At 37.2% G+C, this 25,824-nt stretch overlaps 1 protein-coding gene across 5 annotated transcripts in view; it reads left to right on the top strand.

Annotated features, from left to right (window-relative positions):
• The window catches only part of RELCH (RAB11 binding and LisH domain, coiled-coil and HEAT repeat containing), a 73,196-nt gene extending 52,400 nt beyond the window's left edge, over nt 1-20,796 (top strand). The window contains exons 18-29 of one of the 5 annotated variants that reach the window (XM_010708466.4): nt 111-234; nt 1,157-1,205; nt 1,536-1,615; nt 2,484-2,590; nt 3,184-3,283; nt 7,895-7,977; nt 8,165-8,228; nt 9,862-10,000; nt 10,892-11,008; nt 11,471-11,559; nt 14,228-14,298; nt 19,004-20,796. In XM_010708466.4, the coding sequence (XP_010706768.2) occupies nt 111-234; nt 1,157-1,205; nt 1,536-1,615; nt 2,484-2,590; nt 3,184-3,283; nt 7,895-7,977; nt 8,165-8,228; nt 9,862-10,000; nt 10,892-11,008; nt 11,471-11,559; nt 14,228-14,298; nt 19,004-19,124 (1,144 nt within the window). In that variant the 3' untranslated portion in view covers nt 19,125-20,796. The other 4 variants (XM_085220332.1, XR_014882333.1, XM_085220333.1 and 1 more) reach the window with 4 other exon arrangements.
• Nucleotides 20,797-25,824: the final 5,028 nt, after the last annotated feature.

The raw sequence follows: 25,824 nt of genomic DNA, 5'->3' as shown, positions 1-25,824 counted from the left end.
GTTTATATGTATACTTATTAGCATACACAGTAAATCTGTACTAATATAACTGAAGAGAAACAAAAGATCAGGATAGTGTATAATATCCTTCTTTTTTTCCCTATTTGCAGGTTACCACAGCTTATAGAAATAGTTGGCAAAATCAATGTAGCATCAACTGCATGTGTCCATGAGTTCTCCAGATTTTTCTGGCGACTTTGTAGGACATTTGGGAAAATTTTTACAAACACTAAGGTAAGGTGGTACCATAAATGTTATGCCAACATAGTACATTGATAATAAGTATATATTACTGAAATGTTATGGTGTGTTTGAGTGCTCATGTTTTGTGTGACATTTGTATTTATGTGCCAGACTGATGCTTTTCCTTAAGTACTGCTAAACCTGATATTTTTAAACCTTAATGTGCATCCTTTTGTTGAAAAAATTGAGAGATCATGCTCATTCTAGTGATTTCACAGTTTTCTTCCTTCAGAACAGCATTGTGTCCATTGTTTGTACTCCACTGTGTACTTTATTCCTAATTTTAAAATGAATATTCCCTGCTAAAAATATTTTCCACGACTTATACCTAAATATTTTTATCAAGGATGTATGTCACTTATTTCTCAGTAAGATAATTTTTGAATATTCATTGAGAGTATCTTAAAGAGAAATGCTAACACACTACAATATTATCAAAAGATAAAATTAAACAGAGTTAGCATTCTGTGTTACTGCATGCTGCTTTGGCAGAGACTAAAACCTCTCTCTAATCTTTGAAAGTCCCATCTGTAATTTATCTTTACAATTCTTGCTTCAGTAAAAATTAGTACAACTGTGTTTTGGAAGAGAGCACACGATAACAGGGACATGAAGCAAACTCAGTATATTACTGATTGTTTTTTACATATAGTATGGTAGAATCATAAAGCCCAACTAAGCAAACTGACAAAAGGCTTCAACTCTTAGCAGCAGGAATGCTAAATGCTGTTACCTCTGTGATCACTATTGGGTGGGCATGCATTAGAAATTTTTGTTCTCTGTCATACTTTGAATTTTGGTAGATCAGCTGCTCTTCTTAAAGATTCTATTTTTTTCTTTCTGTATCTTCAAAATGTCTTCTGTCTTACTAGCAGTAAACTTTCTCATGTGGGTTTCATAATTCTTTATGCAGGTAAAACCACAGTTCCAGGAAATACTAAGACTGTCTGAGGAAAACATAGGTGAGTAATATTCTATCCTCATGAATAAAATTGATCTTAATAGCAGCTGGTAAAAATGTTGTTCTCCTGTTCAAATAACATTTTCAGACCACAGTACTCAAATTTGTCATTTTTCTTTGATCATAATCTGAATGGAACACTCTTAAGTTGTACATTGTGTATGTGTTTAAATTAAAAATAAAATCTTTAATCCAGATATTCGGTTAAGCATTATTTTAGCATGTGTATATATGCCTATGTATATACATTCTTTACATAAATGTAAATATATGCATACCTTACTTTACATATATGCATATGCAAAATAAATTCTGTAATGTGTTTCATTAGATTCCACAGCAGGTAACGGAGTGCTTACAAAAGCTACAGTTCCCATCTATGCAACAGGGGTCCTTACATGTTATATTCAGGTAGGTTTGTTTTTATGTTTCTTTCTTAGATTTTACATATTATTCTATCAAAACAAACAAAAAATACCAAAACCAACACCTAATGTTCTCTTTGTAAACTTCTAGTGCTGTCCTGCATTGAAGATAAATAAGGCAGCCCTAAGTCTATTTAAAATCTAAGTTTCCTAAGTACTGCATTTACTACTACATTCAGGTGACAGCCATCAGTGTTAAAAGATACTGAATTCAGTAGATCTTAAGATGACATCAGGCATTGTCAGCACTGCTAACTCTCAGATGTTGACAGCTGCCCTGTACTTTTATCCAAAATATTAGTTATGTTCAATAAATGGGCTCTTTGCCATTTAGCTGTGGCCCTTGCAAGCCATGATTTTGCAACAGTCTCTCAAAAATAAATAAGCAGATAAATTGCTATTTTGGGTACAGTTGGAGTCTTAAAATTTTAGTGCTATTTAGGACTAAAATAAACACCCCGTAAATAACACTACCTAATCCTCCAGTAACCTGCAGTTATGAACTGATGTATACATGACTTACAAGGAAAACGAAATCTTTCATCATCTCACAGATGGACTTGCATTCCTTGCAGTGGACTGTAAGCAATCACTAATTGTCGGGAGCCATGAAAGTGGGTTTTAGTAAACATCTTTGGGGGATTTTGTGCATATAAGTACATACTTAGCTGATAAAATATAGAAATAGTCTTGTTTTTCCTTTTAAACGTTCTTTTTCTAAAAGCGTATTTTGGAAATTGTAAGAAAATTAAGTGCTAAATCTATTCTGCTCTCTCTTGGAGTTTGTCTTTTTCATAGCTGAACATTGTCAAACCATGACAATTCTACTACATTTAAAACTGTACTTCTTTTAGGAAGAAGACCGCAAACTGTTAGTTGGATTCTTGGAAGATGTCATGACCATGCTGTCACTATCCCATGCTCCTCTTGATAGCCTGAAAGCTTCCTTTGTGGAACTGGGGTAAAGAACCTTGGAGCCGATTAAATCTGAATACGTTAGAAGCTTTTATTAAAACATCGTAATGTGGCTGTAATTTTATTAACTGTGCTGCCTCAGGGGAAAAATGAGTGGGCTTATGTTTTTCCTCAGTGCTAATCTCCCTAATGAAAAATGCAGTGTTTAAAAACAAACAAAAAAAAAACTTTAAAGCGTAAAAAAGGAAAACAAAGAAAAACTCACACATGGGAGTAAAAATAAATACCAAAAAAAATCCTCACTAAGGAGAAAAATAGAAACTGATTTAGTATTTCCCATATTCTTACTGTATGTTCTCATATGTATTTTCATTCAGATCGCTATTGTAATATATTGAAATCTGTATTCTGAAGAACTTCTAAAATCGACTTCAAAATGCAGCCTGTTTTCTAGACAGCAGCATGTTCCATGCCCTTTGGAATGGACTAAATGTTGTGTATCCTTCATAAGGGATAAAAATTGGAGTTTTAGATTTGCTGAGACAGCTTTTTGTAGGAAAAAGATCCACAGAGATTTGGAGGAATTTATTTTCTTCTTTTTTTTTTTTCTTTTTTGGTTGCCCAAATGTTTTCTTTTAGTGCAAACCCAGCTTATCATGAGTTGCTGTTAACTGTCTTATGGTATGGAGTTGTCCATACTTCAGCTCTTGTTCGATGCACAGCAGCTAGAATGTTTGAGGTAAGTGATATCTGAACTTTTTTTGAATGCTTTTCTGAAACTGCAGTGTGTTTTTAAACCGATTCAGATGAAGTTCTTAAACACTGATTCAGATAACATATTCTTAAAAATTATGCATGACTTAAATAAGTTGTGTACTGTGTGATGGAGCAGTTGTACAGTTGTTTATCTGTTGTGTTGCACATCTCACTATGTAATTTGTCATTAGCCACTTGCATGATGTTTCTATAGTGACTGTGTGTTCTTTGATCAACTACTGATTTCACTGTTGCGTTCTGATTATTGCATGCTGAAAAGCATTTTCAGATGAAAATGAATTTCCTGGCAAAGTTGTGTTCAAACCAGAACAAAATAACATCATCAAATGTGTTTGCTTAGGTCTGTAGGTAAACATAAGCAAGCGTCTCTCTGTGTGTCTTAACATTTGTTATCGTTAGTGAAAAGTTACCAGTTTTCAGTACCTTCTTCTGTATACAAATAGTGCACCTGTAACTCCAGCAAGTTTCCACTGATACCAAATGGAGTGGTAAAAATGTACATTTTTACAAGAAATAAATAATTGGTGAACTATAGGATTTCTTAATATACCACAGTGTGACAACTTCGTCTTTTTATTTGGAACAAATTTATAGATGATAAGGGAGGCTGTTAAATTTAACTAGTAAGTTTTCTATTTCCATACCATGCTCCTGTTCCTCGAGTGTTAAAAAGAAAAGACATACCAAAAGACTGGGACATATACCACTCGCTGAACAAAGAGTATATTTTTTTTTCATGTTTTTGAGAGTAATTTTTTATAATCAAATTCCATTTTCTTCTATTTTCTTTACAGTTTTGTTAAGCTTGGCTCACTGGTTAGCTTTGCTGTTGACCTCTAGGTGAATCTGCCATGTCGTATCCATTTCTGAAAACAAATCTCAAGTCTGCCTTGAGGACAGAAGTGCTTAATGCTACCATTACTTTTCTTTACTGCAGCTCTGCAAGTCATTGCAGATAAGCACTGAACAATGACTTTAAAACATACTGTGTGACTTCCCTTGAAAGTGTCCAACTTTGTCTTGGTTTTTTTCTCTTGTAAAAAGGAGATGGCAATTTTGGTCACCCATAAAACATTTCTTAGTTTGTTCACAATACAAGCACTTGGTTTATATTTCATATTTGTAAAAATGATGTTTCCTTTTTTGTGTAATCATTAACCCAATACATAAAAAACTTCAGTTAATACAAGCTGTTGTCTTGGTTGTGGTTTATTTTCCACTGCAAATCGATAATTTTTGGGTAGTTCTGCATGCTACTTGTTTGCTTTCTAATATATTTCAGTTTTTACTAGTGCATAGGCAACCTCACTGAAGGCATTTTTCTCACTCGAAAACTGACTTTTATTATGTTGCCACTTTGTAGCTGCAGTCTATGTATTTATACATGACAGTATGTGAATTTTGGAAGTCAACTATAGGAAGAGATGGTAGCAGTTCATTTTATTTTGGAGGATTCCTTCATGTGAGAAATTTTTGATGTCTCAGAGATCACTCACTGGCAAAACACAGCAACTCTCTCAGAAGATAGACAGTAATGATTAGATAAGTTAGAAGGGTGTGTCATGAGCTGGACAGCTGTACTTGTACTGCAAAGTTTTAGACCAGTACAGTGAACTGCAACAGCTCAGGAACTGCTGTGATTTAGGCCTGCCAAATCACGTTATGAAACCCTTACCAGTTTGTTCTGGAGTAAAAGAACACGAGTGATTTATAGCCAGTGTATTTTTGCTTGCCCTTGGGGACAGGAAGCTCTGTGATATGATTTTTAAGGTGTGGTATATATGAAGTAATGAACATGCATTCCTTGGTAAGAATCAAAAGAGGATAAAACTTTGCGTTGTCTGTCTGACTGTAGCCTTAAATGCTGCAACGTGGCTTTGCCCATCTAGCTGTTTCCTTTGTGCCTGTGCATTAATGTTTTCTGTCAGTAGTTTCCCATTTGAATGTTGATGCAAACAGATTTGACTGCTGCTGGTTTGAACAGTGAAGCGTGTAGCTGAGTTACAAGCATTGTTGGTCTGTTCAAGGTTAGGAACTCTTTTCTTCAGAATGACTCTTAAATGATGATACATGTTTTTACTTTCTTTAAGACAGAATGATGCTATTTACCATGCTTTACCATGATTAGCAGCCCATATAGTTGTGGAGCTGAGATCATTCTAAATTGTTTGCTAATTACACAAATCCCAAGAATCTTTATTCCAGCCTCCAGACTTTTCTCAAAACAAAGATTGGTAAAGAAAATTCATGGGTCCCTGTTTGTCCCCAGTTAAAAACAGTAAGCGTTGTCTAGTTTAGTCAATGGGAAAACTGTATGGGAGTAAGGTTGTCATGGCTGAACACAGTACTATGACCTTAGCATCAATCTGAACGTGAATACATCAGCCTTATGTTGATGCATCCAACCAGCGCATCAACCTTAAGGTGAATACATCAACACTTTTTAAGTTGCTGCTACTGTAAATAATTATGGAATGTATTAATATTGAAATGTAGTAGACTAACTGACATTGCTAGTACTGTGTGAGTTATGAACGTAGGAAGTTGCAGCTTTCTACTTCTGAGATTTTGCAGCCGTAACGCTTACACAGCTTAACATTTCTCACCCCTGTGCTTCCTTGTCCAGTCATTACCTGTAAGAGCATGATATGGTCACAGCATCTGGGTACATACACACACACATGCACACTCAAATATTGCCTAGTAGATATCACTGTTTTATATAGAAAGTCTTCTGGAAAGTCAGACTCCTTGCAGTCTTTTGTAATGTTCATGTTTTAAATTCGATCAGTAACATTGGAATGCTCAAACAAATAGCATAATGTAGAACTCTAGTTAGAGTATAACTAGTGCGTGGTTTTAGCACTGCATGATACAGTAAGAGATGCTGCTTTTTAACTAATGCAGATTTTAAAAAAGAAAATAAAAAGCAACAACCCGCAACTGTTTTGCTGAAGTGGGAAGTTTAGAATTTGGCATTTTCTAAAAATTAAGTTTATATTATGTGTAGACAGGGTATCTGTTTCACATATAGTTATACATACATAAACACATGAGCAGTGCAATTCTAAATGTAATCAGTTTCCACATATTTATGGGTAATGACATAAATTTCAATGTGATCTCGGTTTTTAATATAATGGATGAGTCAGGTATTGTCCATTTTCTACCTGCATAGACCAGCAATTGTAACTTGAGTTGTTACACATATAGACTGCTTGGATGGCCGTTAAATCTAAAATAGTTCACAGTTTTTGACTGACACAGACTTTGAGGAAAGCTTAGTGGCCTCTGGGGAGGTACTTTTTCTCATTTTGTGATGTCTGAAAGTTGTCACTCAGTGCTGGAAAACCACATGTATTTGGCCCGACTAAAGAAATCTAATTTTGCATGTGACAGTTTTCATGTACAATAACATATGCCATTCCACTGAGGTACACCACCATTTAGACTAGACTGTCAAACTCTAGTTGGCATCATTTTAGTATTTTAACAGGTTTGAATTATATCACATAAATTACTTGCTAAACTTTCTAGATTTGGGGTTACAAAATAGCTGAAAGCAGACCAAACAACGTTGTGTCATTAAATTTGTCAGGTTTGTGCTGATGGCCAGAGCACTTCAGCTTTCTTCACGCCTTTGCATATTTGAAGCACTAGTGTAGCAGTATTTGCTTAGCTTCTAATTTTGGTTTGCTTTTTGTGTTTTTTCTTTCTCTCTCTTGGTTGTGCCGTTCTTCTTCCCATGATACTGTGCTCGCTCTTTCCGTGCATCACCTGTGATACCCCCCTGCTCCGACCATTCAGCTGTTGGTGAAGGGGGTACATGAAACTCTGGTAGCTCAGAGAGTTGTTCCTGCTCTCATTACTCTCTCCAGTGACCCTGAAATGTAAGTTTTCTGACTGTCTTATACACCTAGCATCCCTCTTAATACTTAGGAAGAAATAACCATCAGTTGTGTTTGTTATCCTAGCTGAAAAAAAAAGTCAAGCTCCTTTGTTTAAAAGGTAACTTTAAAGTCATTTGTCTGTAATAACAAAGGTTTATTGCAATACCTAGAACTAAAGAGGATAAAATCGCTGAATAAATGTTAAATAGAAAACTAAATCAGTTATTAAAAAAAAAAAAAAAGTATTAAGTCATACTTCATTTCACACTTTTTGAAGTTTGCTTAAATCATTTCTAGCAGGAGGTTGCATATCAGTGTGTTCTGTAACTCTACCAGTTACATTACTTAAAATTAAATAAGGCAGTATCAAAATGTGAAATAGTCTTCGGAGTACTTAATTTCTGATAGACAACCTTAATATTTCAATTTGTGGACGTGTTTGTGCTATAATATTCTGATGTGATATTTCTTTCAAGTTGAGGAGGGATGCTTTGCTAATCTCACTAACAGGTTATTACCAGTAAAAGCTAGAGCATGATGTGTCCTAATCGTTTTAATGTATCGTGAGGTGACTAAACCAAGATAAACCCCAAGAGTCTGCCTGCCCATCCTCAGCCACAGCTAATCCAGTTCTCCTTCCAGTTTACCAAACCATTTTTTATTGCATGTTGACTGGTTTACAGCTGACTCTTCGAGGCATGAGTGAAGCATTAGTTGACAAGCGGGTTGCACCGGCCCTTGTTACCTTGTCCAGTGATCCTGAATTGTGAGTTTCAGATTGAGACCTTGAGTTAATCCTGTCTGTCTTTTTCCTGGCCTGCTTTTTTTGTTTCATTATTGTTAGAAACTAATGTAACTTAAAGTACTAATCTTTGAGTTTTGCTCTGTTTTTTTTTTTTTTAACCCATTTTATTCTTTAATGCTCAATTAAAGATAATGGTTTTCTGTTGTAGTTCAGTGAGGATTGCAACAATTCCTGCTTTTGGGACCATCATGGAAACTGTTACACAAAGAGAGGTAACAGTGCTACTATCATCCTTTGTTTTGTAACAGTAGTGGGAGATTTTATGATACGTTAACTTAATTATTATTAACTTTGGGAGGGGAAAGGAGCAGAAAATGTTTGTAAATTATTTTGTTGTTGTTGCATCCTTGCTTAATAAGCTTCCTGGTTTTGCAGTGGTTATTTTCGGTTGGTTGGTTTGTATTGTTGTTTTTTTTCTTTTGTTTTTTACACGTTTTGTGTTTAAAAATCACACAAGCCTTCTTTCTACAAAGAAAGACATTTACTTATAAATATCAAGCTAAACATTAAAAAAAAAAAAAGATATGTAGAGGTAGAGGCCTGTGCTAGAAGATGGAAAAGCATGAATAAAATATTTTTTAAAACTTTTCTTTGGACAGTCAGTTAAGAAATCCAAATCCATTATTTCTAAATTAAATAGGTAGCTTAACTTTAATGTGCTAATCAAAGAGTCATGGTGATAATTATTTGCCTCCACACGAATATATGATACCATTTTTAGATTGCATAGGATATCATGCTTGGCTTCCATTTACTTTAGGAGGGCACAGATCACTTGAAGTTCCTGTCATATCTGCTGGTCCTCTGCAGCCATCTCAGATAGCTCATGACATCCAAGATGATGTTAAAAGAAATTATAGAGAAGTAACTGAAATGGGCCTTGAGAATAATGCAGATCTGTAATGTCTGCTTGTTTCTTGAATGACGGAACTTTGCTAATAGATCAGAATTCTGAAAAAGGCACTTGAGATTCTGCTCTAAACAGTAGAAACACTGCACTTTGTTTTACGTAATAGTTGTACAATCAGATTTCTTTGTAAAGTCCCCACAACATTCTGCAGAGCTTGCATTCTTCCTGTAATCTCGAGATATTCTAAAAGAATGCACTTGAGGAAATGTGAGTAATAAGTCTGTGATGACTCACAAGTACTTGGAAGGTGGATAAGTTACCATTTTGTAGTTTGGATTGCATGCCTATAATCAGTTTGGAAAGAATATGGTTTTGTTACCACACAAAAATTACTGTATTCATTGCACTATTTATAATAAACTGTAGAGTACAGAAGTGACAGCTGCTTTCAAAACATATTAGAAAATGTTACTTTAACAACCTTGAATGCAAATTAAATGTTTGTCATCTTAGATATGTATATGTATTTTATTTTGTTTCAGTTTTTCTAGCCTTTAGAGCCCTTTTTAATTTCTTGATTTTATGATGCTTATCTATCTGTCTTCTGCAGGGAAAAAAAAAAAAAAAAAAAGGATATTTTTGAGATGTATTACAAAGAAACTTAAGTGAATTCAATGCTATTTAAACAGGAAAACTCTGAAGATCTTAATAATGAGGGAAGTTATAGTAGGTAAAAAATGTGATTATCAAAACCAAGCAAACTTCAGGAAGAGACTGGCTATATGGGAGCACATGTATAGTAGTTAAGAATAGATTAGAATAGAACACTGCTAAGTCTTTAAAATATAGAACAGCAACAGAAGGGGTCGGGACATCCTGTCAGAAAAGACTAAGTTAACAGAAAATTAAGGGCTTATCATCTGACACACATAAGCTTTATAGACATACTCTGAGCTTAATGATTTCTAACTTCTTCCCTCTTTGTTGTACTTAAGCTTCTGGAAAGGGTAAAAATGCAGCTAGCATCTTTCCTGGAGGACCCTCAATATCAAGACCAACATTCTCTTCATACAGAAATCATAAAAACGTTTGGAAGAGTTGGACCTAACGCTGAGCCCAGATTTAGAGATGAATGTAAGTTGCACTGGTGGAAGAATGTTTTCTTCTTCCTGTCCCAAAGCTAATTGTTGGCTGGTTATACTGATTTCTGTTGTTACCAAGAAGTTAATGAAAACTCTTTTGTATTCAGAGCTTGCTGTGCCCCTATGTCCCTGTTTGTTTGTTTGTTTGTTTTTGTTGTTTTTTTTTTTACCTTGCCAATAAAATTTTCACTTTACCTAACATTGATGTACATACAGAACACCAGCATGCACTGCCCTTCACAGCTGAAGGGCAGTGGTCACTTTGCTGCAAAATACACCAGAATTTGCCTTTTTAATTATTTGACATGTGAAATGCTTTCCACTCCACTCCTCCCTCTTCACCACAGCCTCTCTTGCCTGGTAAATATGAAGTATCCCACACATCTTGAATGTGAACATATCCCAGATTAACAAGATAGGGTTGTGGGGTTCTTTTTCCCCCATGGCCCTGTAATGTGAAGCAAATTGAAGAGCAAAGTTCATTATTAGATTTTCTAACACATGCTTGTAAACAAAACATGAGGACCTATCATACTCACAAGATGTAGGCAGCTAGTTTTGCAGCTTAAACCCATTAGTAGAAACATACTTCAGACAACTTTAGCTGCAGGGGAATAATAATTTTACAAAATGTTTTATGTAATGATTGCTACTTTGAGGTACCTTTTTATTATAGATATTCTTATCACAGTCTTATTTCAAGTTCACATTAGTCAATTACATTTGTATGAGCAGTCCTAGCAAAAGCCATTATTTGCAGCTTTTATCCCACATTGATGAGTGATGCTTCAAATGCCTGCAGTTATCACTTAACAACTTCTTAATGCTAATCACATCTATGGAAAGCAGTTTCAAATACTTACTCTAATATTTACTTTTACAGTTGTTATTCCACACTTGCACAAATTAGCCTTGGTCAACAACCAGCAGTCCGTGGATTCTAAGAGACTGGATATTGCTACCCACCTATTTGAAGCCTACAGTGCTCTTTCCTGCTGTTGTATCCTTTTTTAAGGTGAAGTTTAGTTGATTCTGTTGTAGGGGGAGAAGATGAATATTTTGGAAATCACTAATTTTGGCTTTGAATGTGTGATCTAAAGTATGATCTGCTCAGTATAAAGATGAGATTTTCACAGAAGGTAGAACTTGTAAGTAAAAAAAAAAAAATCCCTTGATCTTATACAGTAATTTAAACTGTACCTCTGTGAATATGTGTATACATATATGTATCAAAAAATTGTATCATATATGAAATATATGAAGATAAATGTGCTTCAGACATCTTTTCTTTTTTGTTTGTTGTGAAGAATCAAGCGCAGTCTTCTTAGGTCCTCTTGGGTATTGCTGCTGTAGCTTGTCTCTGTGTTCAGTAGAACAAAATTGTATAGTATCAGAAGAGAGAAAAAGACATACATAATTTCAAAAGGCCATCTTTATAATTCCTTAACAACTTGTTTTTTAGTTATTTCAGAGGATTTAATGATCAATCACTTTTTACCAGGACTTAAGTGTTTACGAATTGACATGGAACATCTCTCACCAGAGCATGAGGTGAGCAGCAGTGTTACTGAGTCTGAGATAAAAATGGCAATGAAAGTTGAAATGTCACGGTATTTAAAACTAGAAGTTAAGAAAAGCTACTCATAAATAGTAGCACAACAAATAGCATTGAGAGGTCTGAAACAAAGGATAAGTTCCATGATGTAAAATCTTTTAGAATATATTTCTAGGTTGAGTAACTCTGCAGAGAAATATTGAAAGGTCAGAAATGCAGGTAGAATCACAGATGTTTACAGACTGAAGAAAAATAAAATGTTTTTATCATCTCGTTTTTTTCATTAAAACAAGAGTACACTAAAATCTGTAGCCACAATAGGTCCAAGGAAAGTGAAATGACAGTTAATGGAGTGCAGGAGAAAAATGCTAAGCAAGCTCAGCAAAGTCGAAGGATGAGGAAAACACAGTCCTGAAACGAGTGATGTGATCTTCATCTTTAGACAACTGAGAAGTCCTGGGCTCCTTAATACAAGAGAGGAGTATATTAGAGAGTCTAGAAAAGGACCACAACAACGATGGCCTGGAGCATTTCTTCTATGAGGAGAGGCTGAGAGCATTGGAACTGTTCAGCCTGGAGAAGAGAAAGCTACAGGCATCTCATCAGTTTGTATGAATAGCTGAGGGGAACCTGAAAGGAGGACAAGACAAAAGACAGTGAACACAAACTGGAATACAGGAGCTGCCTCTGAACATGACAAAACACTTTTTCCCCCTTGAGGTTGACCGATCACTGGTCCCAAAGAGGTGTGGAGTCTCCTTGGAAGTATTCAGAAGCCATCTTGGACGTAGGCTGGGTGGCCCTGCTGGAGCACAGAGATTGGACTCCAATAAGTAGACAGGACAACATGGCAGCTGTAAAGTTTGTCTCTAGTAAATGAAGTTCCCAGAAAGTAGTAAAAGAGAAGAGATAGCTAGAGAAGCTAATTTGAGACACTTGAATGTTTTGACTATGTGCCTGTCTTTTTTGCAATTACTTGAGGGTGATGAACAATAATAGGGATTGAGGTGTAGAAATTAAGCTGAAAATAAGTAATTTAGTTGCACTCTGGGGAAAGCTTGACAGTCTGAATGCTTCAGGTGATGGAGGGAGAAATTCAATCCAAGCGTATGAAGAAAGGTCTTTCTATATGGATGTCTTCTATTTTGAAGGTTAATAATGTTCTGCAGGGATTATTTCTTTGTTTGCAAAGTAACTTAATTCAAACTATGCTGTATTCTCCACAAGTCCTAAACTCTTAAAATTGGTAACAGAATCCCTTCTTCCAGTTTGATTTTTAGTCTACTGATCTGTAGTCTCATTCTTTTGTTTCCTCTGTCTTGTTATATTATTTTTACACTATTTATGGTTTGTGGAACTGAGGGTGAACTAATTTGAAGGATTTTAAGAACTTAGAAGGAAAAAAATCTGGTTTCAGAGGCCATTCAGATGCAACTGAATGTAGTTATGTAATCATCCATCAAATGCAGCTTAATACTCTGTATTCAGAGAGAACTGGGAGATGAGTTGTATACTATGAAGTCCAAGAATATACCTGAAAACTGCAGCAGACAAAAGTTGGATTTAGTTTTATTTTCTTTGTTCTGTCATATTGACTAATGAGATTAAAAATATTAATGCTTCATTTTGTATAGTAATTAATGGAACTTCTAAGATTTGCAGGCACAGTCAGTTCATTAGAACACAAGAGCCCGTATGATTCAATTTGAGTCTTGTAGCCAGAGAAGAAACTGAAAGTTTAAATAAGCATAAAAAAAATAAATAACAAAATCAGGAGTGTTTTTTGTCATGTTCTTCCTCACTGTGACTGATTATCTTCAGGCATAATTTCCAAGTGTTTTATTCTCCTATCCCAAGGAAAGCATAAAATTTAAAATATTTACTCCAACTCCAGTGAATTAGGAAGTTCACTACAACTTTACTGCAGAAATGGAAAATTTAGGCCTTAATCAGCTCCTAGCTGTGGCATGGTGCTTGTAGGAACTGTGACAGAGACCCGTGAGACCCTGTTAGTTCTAAGTGTCTGTCTTTCAAGCAGGAAAGTTTAGCCTAAAATATTCTGCAAAAACCTTTAATACTGGAACTGTTAAAGTAAAATTAAAAAAAGAATCTTGATTCATACAAACCCTGTAAGATGTCAGTGAAGTGATATTTCGTGTTTGCTTTAGCACTTCCTTTCCATAAAAATGTTGCCTCTACACACTGTCATTTTTTCTTTTTCTTTCCTTTCATTGCTTTTATGCACAGTGCTGGTAATCAGAAGAGTTGTAAAGTGTAGTTGAAAATATAGAGAACATGGATGTATATAAAAGCAAATTGCTAATGAATAAACTACTGCTTTAAAAAAAGGGAAGAGATGAAGATGTATAACAGAAGTATGTTCAGTTTGACTCCATTTAAAAATAAATAAAGGGGGGATGGGAAGGAGTCTTGAACTCTTGTAGCTGGTTCAAAAACCTTTTCTTCCTTAAAGTACTTTGAATGGTTTTGTTGTTTCTAGCCACAAGGCATTATCAAATAGCTGCAACTTAGATGCACTTCACAAACAAGAGAACCTTCTTAAACTGTTCTGCTGGTGTCAGAATTACTTGGGGAGCAGATTTGGTACCAATTGTTGATGTAAAAGAAAAAACATCCTATCTATGTCTCCCTTATGTGCTTCAGGTTATTTTAAGCTCCATGATAAAAGAGTGTGAACAGAAAGTGGAAAATAAGACCGTCCAAGAACCGCAGGGGTAAGACTTCCACTTCTCTTTTTTCTGTGCCTCCAGCATAATGTTCTGTAAAGTGTCTTCCATAACAGTGTCCAGTGCTTGTGACCAGAAATCCCGCACTAATGCTCATATTCAGAACTTTTATTCAGTCTGTGGTTGTTTCTACTTCCAGCATAAAGCACAGGGCAACACACTTCTACTTGTATCCTAGTAGCAAAGTTCCCATTTTCTTATGATACTCATTTTTAGGTTTTGAACCGTAGAAGACAGCATTTGAATTTCTGTCTTGAATCTGAGTGTAGCAATTGGACAAATCAGTATGATGGTAAAAGGTGTAATGATGGAAAGATCGGCATGATCGAAAGGTGCTATAAGAGAAGGGAAGAAGATTGCTTACCTTTATCAGAAAATTCCAGATTTGTAGGGGAAAGCTCCACCAAAGAGAGATCTCCAGAAAGAAATTCTTCCCTAGTGGCAGTCAACCCTTAAATGAGAGGGGAGGGGGCTGTCTAAGAGAAGTGCAGCTAGGCTCCATCCCTTCTGGTGACACAGCTGAATTGCCTTTACCTGTGCTCCTAGGGCTGACGGGTCCTTTCCCCAGGTGATCAATCAGTGGTTCAGGCCGTGACTCAGCAGTTCCCATACACTGAGAAAGCAGGAGATGCTTAGCCTAAGCTTAGAGCGATGCATGTAGCATGCACACTGCAACCATTTTTTCATGGGGATTGCCTGCAGGTGGAAGGAATACTTCTGATAGTGTTAAGAGCTTACTCTAGGCTGCTATCTTTGCTTGCGTGTGACCAGTGCACGAGAACAGCTTCTCCAGTGTATAGACCAACTGACCTGTTTGAGTAGGCTGTTTAGTGAATTAGCTTTAAAAAAAAAAAAAAAAAAGCCACTTTTGGAGCACTTCAGTAAAACATATTCTACAAAGCCACAGTAAATCCAGCTATCCAATGAGGCATCAGACCCACGATGCATACATATCAATTTGCCTCATGAGGTACTGATTAATGGTATCATGCATGCATTTCTCTCCTGACAACAAAAGAAGTCAATGGGCCTGCAGGTTTAGGAAGCAGAATTTGATCTAATGAGTTGTATGTATCCTTTTGCCTGCTTACTGCATGGAACGGAATACCAGCAGGAAATTCTCAATTATTTTATAACTTGATACAATTTTTAACTATGTGGACAGGAGTTTGAGAAGAAACTGCAGATATCTGGAAAAGGGATAACTTGCTGTGCAAATCAAGGCAATTACTGAAACCTGTTTGTCACACTTGCATAACTGTCACAAACTGATAGAATATAATTCTTAAAAGAGTTCAGACAGCTAGTAAATAGTAGTTGTTTCCAAATTATTGAAGTGGGAAAGACATATGAGAATTGCAACAGAGGAGACGTGGTGCAGAAAAAAGAGTAGGTTTCTTAGGCACCAAATAAGGTATCTCAGGCCTTATCAGTGGTAATTAGACAGCTTACTGCTGTGGCTGGCAGTGAACGAGATGTAGTAAGGACTGAATTCTTTGGAACTTTAACATCAGGCCAACCCTCTGGATGCGTACCAGAAATTAACTTTAGACTTTTGAGGTGAAATAATTTTAAGACTGAAAATGTTCAAGTTCTACAACTAACTGTAAATCCATAGTATCTGCTCTAATAAGGTAGGTGGTCTTTACGTAGTCACAGAAGTCCTGTCCAAGGGAAAAGAAATTCAAAACTTTTAAGACCAAAAGAATGCACTGTCATCTTGTACATGAAGAAGGATAAGTAGACCATCCTAACAGAGCATACTCCAACTGTTAGGGTATTCAGTGATGAAAAACTTATTCAGTACTTAATGCTGTTTTGATTTTTTTCCACATATCTTCACCACGTACTTGAAAAAAAAAGCCTGTGGTTTTCTGCCTTTATCTTTTTTGCCTTCAGTTCAAAGGAGCTCTTTCACATCTATACCTGTGTACTCCCACCCTTTTCCTACTCCATTCAGATTCTTCAGCAACTTTGTATTTCCTTTTCATTTTCAAAGAATGGTGAATGCTCAGCTCTCTTTCAGCAACATCTCAAAAAACAACCTAGCAATAATGATTCCTGGCAAGATACAAACCTAATAGTGTCCAGCATTAAACCTATCCTACTTTTTGCAAGTAAGCATTAGATTGATTTAGGTCTTTCCTAAATCTCTTCACTCTCCATAGATAGATACTCAAAAGGTAGTTGTGATCAGACAACTATCAGCAGTCAGGCTCTTTGCAGATATGCTGCAGTTGCTGTGGGTGCTCACCAACCAAGCTGTGCTAGGACATCCCTCCACCTAAGCAGTGACTTTGACTAACAGATTGAGTCATGAGAATTGGTTGTGTATATAGGCATTATTACTTGGCAAATATTTCCCTTGTCTGAGTTTTATAGACTCATTTATTGGACTCATACACAGTTAGACTCATAGAATCACAGAATCACCAAGGTTGGAAAAGACCTTCAGGATTATCCAGTCCAACCATCCACCTATCACCAATAGTACTCACTTGCTGATATTCTTTCTTCCTTTTAACTAAAATAAAAAAGCCACCAGACCTTGACTAGGTAAAGAAAAATACTAGAAGCACGGTACGTATCTAAATGTATAAGATAAAACTTGTGAATGCCTGATAAACGTTTTCCAAAGTAAAGTAATCCATCAAATTGTAAGCACTTTCTTGACAGCCTTTTAGGAGACTCCATTTGAAAATACTAAACATTTCTTTGACGATGCTTCCCTGAGAAACAATATTTTTTTCTCACAGATTGTGCCAAATGTATACAATGTCAAGCTGGTCTCTTTAAAGAACTTCATTAATCTTAACCTGAAGAGTTATGTTATCTAACCTGTGTTAACAGGAAAACCAAAGGTATCAAACAACGTGCCTTGGCTGAGCTCTTCTGAATTCTCAAGTGGCACACTTCAGTTGACCAGGATTTTTTTTCCTTCATTTTTATTTGTTTATAACAAAAAGCCTAGGGGCAAGGGGGGTTATTGAGTCTAATGTGTGCTGTCATCTCTCTCAAATTGTTTTAACCTATTTAGTTCAGAGAGTTGTTCTTTACATGGATGCAGTTTGAATGGTAGATTTTTGTTTCATGTAGAGTTTGAACTACCTGGTTTTAGTTTATGTTAATGTAGTTGTGTTAACGCAAGAGATCTCTACTACTTAGAATCTGACCTATGAAAATATTTCGAAACCACAGTACTATGAAGCCATTACAGATACAGATAAATGCAAATGTGATACAACTTCCAGCTTATTTTTTTTGAGAGTGCAGTTGCTGAAGACTGTAAGATTTGGAAAAGATTAGTCTTCCTGTTGCTTCCTTCTTTCCTGGCCTTTCCTCTTCAAAGTGAGCCTATGGTTGCAGTCTTTTACTGCACAAAATTACCACAGTATTTTAGCAGTGGAGAAATTAACCTTTCAAACATGTGAATCTCCTTTTCATTGCTAAGCCCTTGCTAATTTCAGTTCCTAGTTTTAGCATTAAATATATATTTGATGAAGACTTAAATGCAACTAGGAGATAACTTACTGAAAAAACCTTGATGCAAAAGTAAGATACTGGTCGTTATCATATCTTTGCCCTTGGTGTGAGAAAACCTATGTCAAATAATATGGGATGACAAAAAATTGATTTGTTAAAAGATTAAACTTCATCTTTTTAAAAGCTGAATCTTTTCCATAGCAATTTTTTTTGTTAAACATTTTCTTCTGCAATTAACAAGATACTTAATGCTTGGGTAAAAACATGTTACAAACTCATTTTTATAAGATGTCCAGCAGAAATGTTTATTTTGACCCAGAGCTTCCCCATACAAGAGGCAGAACTCTATGCAATGTATAATCCATCTCAACACCAGTAAAAAAATAAATTAATGTTTTGACATTTTCATTTCTAATTTTTGTAATTGTGTAGATGCAAGGATTTTCCTATAGGAGTACTTGTTTTAGACGAGGTATGTCAGTAACCTCTCGTTATTTTTAAAGACATGAGATTCAAATGATTTGATTTGATATTGATTTTGTTGCTACATTGAAATATGCAGTTTCTATAGTAGCAGAAGTACTTTTTGGGCATACTGACTTTTAAGCAATCCAGTGCTGTAGCTTATCCAAATATTCAGTTTATAATCATGGCATAATGTTGGGCAACACGAACCAGAATTCCAGTTCTTAAATGTTATCAGTGTGAGGACAGTAGCTGATATCACCCTAAACTATGATTCAGAAGTCATTTGTACAGTACCTGGGTTTCCTTGGGTTTATTCAAGTGCACGAGACAACACGGTTTGCTTAAAACTGCAGGTTTGACATCAGCTGTGGGACTTACTTTCTGAAGTGAGCTATTCTATTTTCTGAATGTTGCTAGTGCTTGGAACGTACTGTTATTCCTAAATAATTTTCCCTTGCCGAAGGTAGTTAAATACACGTATTTTTTTGTGTGCGTATATATATATGAAAAAGCATGCACAAAAGTATTTTACAACTTTCCACTACGACTGTTCTTGGGCCACGATCACTCACTTTATGGTATGCATTTAGACTTAGTGTTGATGGTTTTTCAGTTCTTCTCGGTGGAATGTCCTTTTGTGCTCATGAAACCACTAACATGCCAAGACGATTCAGTTATTAAATAAGGGCACAGTGTTCCTTTTGTTTGTAGTCTTGTGTAACTAAACTGTTGACTTTCCTAGCTCGATGTCGATCGCTGCAAGCCTTGTGAGTGAGGATACAAAGACCAAGTTTTTGAACAAAATGGGCCAGCTGACTACATCAGGTGCAATGTTGGCTAACGTGTTCCAGAGGAAGAAGTAAGGTGGGAAAAGGAGCTCCCAACTAACACTAAGATGGATGGACCTCACAGAGACTGGTTCCTGTACTTGAAGTACTTGCCTTTTAATTTCTTCTGTCTTATGTTCTCGTAGTATAATTTTATTCTAACCTCCAAAGATATTTGCACTGCTTTTGAATATCGCTGTGTATCTGTTAATTTTTGGGTTAACTGTGGTTGATATGAAACTGAAATCATAGTCTGTACCAAGTCCCTGTTCTGTGTTCTTGTCTTTCCAGCATATTTTTTTTTTAATGTAGTGGAAGGGTTTTGGTTTTTGGTTTTTTTTTTATTATTATTTTCTGACAGGATATCAGCAAATATCTGTATTATACATGGAGCTATTATGACGGTACTTAAAATAATGTAAATTTGAAGTCATTGTCATGAAGTAATAAAAGTGAAGATTACTTATGTATTTAAATTATGAAAGAGTAATGCAGATTTTTTTATTATGTTTCTAAAAAGAAGAGGAGGAGCCACCAGCATTTGTCTGTGCTTCTAGGATTGTTTTGTAAGTATTGTGCATCTTGAATCCAGAGGAATTGCAGTATCTAATGTATAAGACTGCTTGCACCGCATCAGTCTGCAGGGAATGCTCATGTTTCAGATGCTTTATGCTGACATTGTAAATGCTGTAAAAATCCTTCAGATAAAATTCTCACATCTGCTGTGGTTTTTTGAGGGATGTTTTGTTTTGTTGGAGTTTTTGTTTTATTTTGAAGCACTTTAACAACCAGTGTACACATCCAGAGACACACATATGCTTAAGGCAAGGAAAAATGTGATAATATTAACAAACTATAAGCTACTACAGGGGACCCAATGCAGTACTGCAGGCAGAGTAACCTTATGCAGGAGAAAGAATGCTCTCATCTTGCACTCACTGTGCAGTTCTGTGTACTATGAAAGCTAAAATTAGAAGATTTTGTTGTTCGGTTTAAATTTCAGTTCAAATTTCATTTCAGAATATTTGAAACTACATTAAGGGAGTTTGACACACAAGCGTTACCTCGACTGAAAACATATTTTACAAAAGCATTACAAGGAGTATCCTGTAATCATGTGTTTTTGTTAGCAAGGAAGCATTAAGAACCAGATCCGTTCATTTTTATGCAGCACTTATTTTTTTCCTTTATGTCAGTGTAACCTTCTGAGAGTAAACTCAAGTGCATGCATAAACTGGTAATATGTGGTAAGATGTAAAAGATCAGGCATTCTCTGACTCAATGAACTTCAGTTGGAAGTATAAACATCTTTAAGGATAGCACAGCAGAAGGAGTGATGGGAGAAATTACTATCTCCTGAGACAGAATATAGATGGCAGCACTTCACATACTGCCCTCAGAAGTAATAGAGATCATCTGAGCCTTCTGACTGCTTCGTGTTTGTGCCTGCTGGCTCTGCATAGACGGTTGCCTGCCATGTTTGTGTTGTGACAGGGCCTGCTGCACACTTGCACACTGTCAGTCCCTTTACACTGCACTGAAACATTTTTCTCAAGATTACAGACGGTTCCATGCCTTCTTGTTGCTTGTTACCATGAAAGTATGCTTTTAGCAGACTGACTGTCAATGGAGACATTCCTGAGGAATGGGAAGTGGTGATGTTTCCTCTCTATTGTTCTGTTGTCAATAAAAAGTTTTGTATACCTGCCTTGTCTTGTGACTTCCAGTCTTCTCCAAAAAGAGAATTGCATCAAAACAGCCGTTATATATATGAATATATATATATGTGTGTGTGTCCAATACACAGAATGTCTTTAGCCTTGTTTTTCTGTCATTATCTGTGCCAGTAGTTGCAGTGCCACAGGTATTATTAGCGCTGTAGTCCCGAGACCAAAATGACTTCTTATGGCAGAGCTCTTCATGGGTGGGCAGCTACATCCAGCCTGTCTGAGTGTGATTCCTACCCACACTGAGCTTCCACCAGTGTTTGGAAACCTGCTGATCTGAGCAAGCCAAAAAGCTGCAACAGCCATTTAACTATGGTGACTACGGTGTGAGAGTCTCTTTATTTCATGAATGCAAATGTAGTCCCTTTGTTCAGCCTCCTGCAAAGTTTAGCTTTTGGTAGTCAGTGTTTTACTCTCTACCGAAGCCCCAGGAAGACCAGCGCCACTGTAATAACCTGAGCTGAAAAGAACTGCTGTGTACTCAACAAACTTTCTGTGAGTAGTCCTCAGGAGTTTCAGCTCCTTAATTTCATGTCTCTTTTTAGTATATGTTGGTTGCAGGAGGTTTAGTTTTTAAAGTGCTTCCTAGTTTACCAGAGGCTGACAAATTTCCAAGAAGATGGCAGGAACTATTTATGTTTCTTCTTGGCTTGATTTTTGTTTTCTCCAAGCTATGCCACTGTAGCATTTAGGAATAGGAAAGAAAAGAATGAAGAAGTCTTTTTAAAAATTCTGTTATTTCTTTAAAATCAACTTCTTCCTGTTACTGTAAAAAATAAAAAATATATAAGTGAACCTTTTGGGTGAAAATGCTCTATTGAAAGAAGACAGGTGGATAGCCAGCATGGAATGCAGTTCATCCTCAAAGGCTTATCTTCAATTGCTTATGACTTTGTCAAAAAAAAAAAAAGCATTTTGTCTTCTATGGAATCCTTGGCTTAATTAGCTCTGCATGATTCGCAGCATGTTGGTTTTAAATAGGGGATTTGTTGGAGGTCTCGTGCTGCCCTTAGTGAAATCTCAGAACCTAAGTATTTTTTTGAAGGCTTGACTCTTGTGCTCTCAAGTAAAAATCAGCCAGCAGAGAGTACATGGTTTCCTGGGTGAGAGTTCATGATCTAAATATGTTTTGTACAGATTAAATACAAGCATGACTTATTATATATTTGTATTTTGTTCTGGAAGAGACACTTTTCTAAAGCTCTAAGGCAAAGTGCTCTTTTCCCATCTTCTAATCGATGTGAACAAAGGGAGTTGTTTGAGGAGCTGCGCATTCTTCAGTCATCCCCTTCCCACTCCCCATCCAGAAGAGGAAAAAATCCTGCTATTGCTGTGCATAAAAGTACAATTTTGTTAGGAGAACTGAAAGCAGTATTTGGATGAGTTCATGGCTGGAGAAAATGAGGAACGTGGCATTAATGACTGCAAATTAAAATGTTAAGATTTCATGGATCATTTTTCTCTCAATATCTCTTGTGAAGAACGGGGGAATTCTGTAATATTGTAGTAATTTATTGCTACATGCAGATAAGATTTAAAATGATGCAGAAAAATGAGAGCGGAATATTTCTGTACTCCCTGTTGTGATGGTGTTAGTAGGATTGTTCTCTTCTGTGAGTTTTAATGTAGTTTATACAAATGGAAATCTTGCATTCAACGAGTAATTTTCTGTATAGAATGCACTAATTACACTGAACAACAACAAAAAAATGCCTAAGTGAGCAGAAAAGTTATTAGTGTGCCGATAGAACAGGCTGATTGGCGAGACATTGATCCTTGACAGATTAAGTTGGATTGGATGCTAATGCTTCACAGTGTAGTGCCAGGCAACAGCACTTGAAGGAAACTGGTTTCTGGTTTAGTCAGCATATTTGGCTAACACTTCTAGCAATTAGAAACCATGAGACAACAAGAGTTAGTAGATTGGTTTAGGCAACAAAATGAGTCAACAAAGGTATAGAGTAGTGCTGCTGTTGAGTATGTAGGCTAAGGAGATCCTGGACGTTAGCACTGCATGATAATGTAGCATGTGTTAGCTAATCTGAACCCATAATTATGAATGAGTAATCATTTTCCAAGAATGCTGTTTCTAAAGCGCCACACGCCTCTAGGTTTGATGCTCTCCCGTGCTACAGGTAAGCAGTAAGAAAACATGGCTCTGCTTACAGAGATCGTAAAAAACACACACGTCACTGGTGAACGGTGCAGTTCTTTGGAGGCATCCACACTCTGTGTGGAACTTGTGTCATTCTTCCAGTATAGATTTTGTTTGGCTGAAGATGTACTTATCTTTCTTTTTGCTAGAAACTTTCAGTAGAAATCAGTGACTTGGAAATGTGACTGGTGAACCTGCCTAGTTCCTTTCCCAGCACTTGCATTGGATGCACTCCTCAGTGTCTCCCTCATCCTTTGCCTCTTGGGCTGGTCTGTACCCTCACCTGTGAGACTCTTTGAAACATCAGCCTCCCCAGGCGGACAACCTCCAGCATTTCCATTCTAGAAACGGATGCTTTTTATTCCGATGTTTAAATACTTTGTGCATACAAGGAAGTGTGCCTCCTGTGTATTTGAGTATGACCATTCCAAAAATTATTTTGCGACCTTGGAAATCTTTCCTATCTCCCAAAAGCTGAGAAATTTCCATGGCCTCAGGTGCAGCTGCAGAGGTGGAGGCATGATGATGTAGAATCCCGTGTGTTGTTCTGCTGGGCCTGTCACACTTTCCCTTTAAGTTTGCTGCACGGGAACTGGGGTGGGGACAGGGAAGAAGCTGTAGCATTTAATAGGTGACAAGGTTTCATTTCAGCTTGAACCTTTGCCGAGGTATCAATGAGCTCATTGATCCAGGCATGGGTCACCTAAGTATTCAGGTGAAATTTCAAAGTTCACCACAGTTTCAGTGCGCTGACAGATGGCGTGACGGATGGCTCTGTGGAACCCATAGCGTGGTGTTCCAGAGCAGTGCTACAGTGCCCGTCCTCACAGCAGGGTGGGCTGGCGAGTGCTCCATGCTGCACACAGCTTGAGGGATGCCCTGAGCAGTGTGAGGAAAGCTCCCCAGCACTCTTGCCCTAAGGATGACTGTGTGACTCGTCTTGGAGATCAGATTGGTCTCTCACAAGCACGAACAAATATTCGAAGTTAAAAATTCACCACAATGTTTGTATTTCCTTCCAGAACTATGTGGGCATTGTTAACACCACAGAGGCTGGTGATAGCAAATCAGCTCAATCCATGCTTGCCTGTACTTCAAATACTCGGCACCATCACAGTGGCAAGCTGTGAGCTTTTACTCTTTTGAACGTAGCAGAAGTTTCTGAGAGGCATTCAGCACTGCTACGTTCTTGTGCGATTGCCAGAAGCGCGTTTGATGTGACCCACATTGCTCCGTCATGACATTTTGAAGCACACACACTGTGCAGATTGGGCAACCATCCGCTGTCCAAACATGCACTACACAGGAAGAAGACAGTTTCAAGTTGACGGTGTTATTTGTGTTTGGGTTTCTGGAGGGTAAATAATACAACTTTTTGATGGGTTCATTTTAATAGGCAGAATCCACGACTGCAATTAGAGTCTATGCTAAACATGTGCAGACATGTCTTTTTTTTTTTTCTTTTGCTCTGTTAGCAAGCCCACACCCTGCACCATATGGCAGGGCCTCTCCCTGCAGTGGGCGGTGGAACAGCCAGTGCACCCTTCCTCCCTGGTTCCCTGCATGGCTTGCTGCTGCTCTGGCAGCTTTGCAGGTGCTCTGGGCTTCTCACCTGTCCCAGCTGAGACGGGTTCTCCTATTTACAGAGCTTGTGTGTAGTTCAGAGCTTGGAATCCCAACCAACATTTACTACGCTAAGTGGAGGAAAAGCCCTGACCTAGATCCAACAGATTCCTTCAATCCTTTGCCAATATGCAAAGCACTTCCACAGCATTTCTCTGTAGGATGAAGAGAGATCCTCTGAAACAAGCATGTAGCTTTCAGTTTTGCATCTCTGCCCAGAATTACTTTGTGTCCACGTGGGACATGGTTACTGGAAGTGGTGGGGATGGGTTGGCAGTTGGACTTGATGATCTCAGTGAGCTTTCTATGAAGACCCAAGCTTGCACACAGCCCCTATCCCACCCCCACCCCTCCTGCTGGGGAAGTGGAGCCCAAGTCCTGCCTGTGCCCAAGGCACCATGCTGCTGGGTCACAGTTGCCCAGATGTGCAGCTGGGGGCTCAGCCAGATCATTTGCTTCCTTAGTGCCCTCTGGTTCTCAGCACATGCAAACCAAAGCACCAAAGTAAGTTTGCAGATGTGACACTTGTGAAAAACATCAAAACCAAAGCCCCTGTTCATCCCGTCCATCTTGTGCAGATCTTATGACACAGGACTGCCTCTTGAACTTCCTTGACATATTTTTCACCTGTAATTTCCACTTCTCTCACTAGGATGGAGGTAAGAAGAGATCCATCCTGACCGCGGCACTGCTAATTTATCAACTGCTGTCATTATCTGTTCTACTGAGGGCTTCAGAAAGGAAAGGAACCTGATATTGATCAGTTCTTCAATTCTGTTGTAGCTGTAAAGCTGCCCACTGTTTTCCATCTCTTCTGAAGGCAGAGCATCACAAGGGATGGCCCAGGTGAGGCTTGCACCATATAGGGGTGAAAAGAAACAGGACACACTCAGACACCATCTGAAGTTCAAAACTTTCAGATTTCAAGCATTTCAATTTTATTCAAAATAGATATTTTGCAAAGATAGCTGAAAAAAAGCACAACTATAATTGAAAATACATATCTTTTCTGTGAAAGAAAAGCTGACAGTTTGAGAGTAAATTTTTAGTTTTTACTTGCACTACATAGAACAATATACGCAATAAATGTAAATGCACTGATAGCACTTTCTGCTATCCATTCCATAATTTGTATTTCCAAGCATTCACTTTTCAGTTTCTAACTATCTACTGCAGTACATGATTAGAACTATAAAGCACCCAGCAGTGGCTTCTGTGGGTTTTGGCTTAG

This window comes from Meleagris gallopavo, chromosome 3, assembly GCF_905368555.1.
Source record: "Meleagris gallopavo chromosome 3, MGAL_WU_HG_1.1, whole genome shotgun sequence".
NCBI lineage: Eukaryota > Metazoa > Chordata > Aves > Galliformes > Phasianidae > Meleagris > Meleagris gallopavo.
This window is presented reverse-complemented; position numbering and strand designations above follow the sequence as displayed.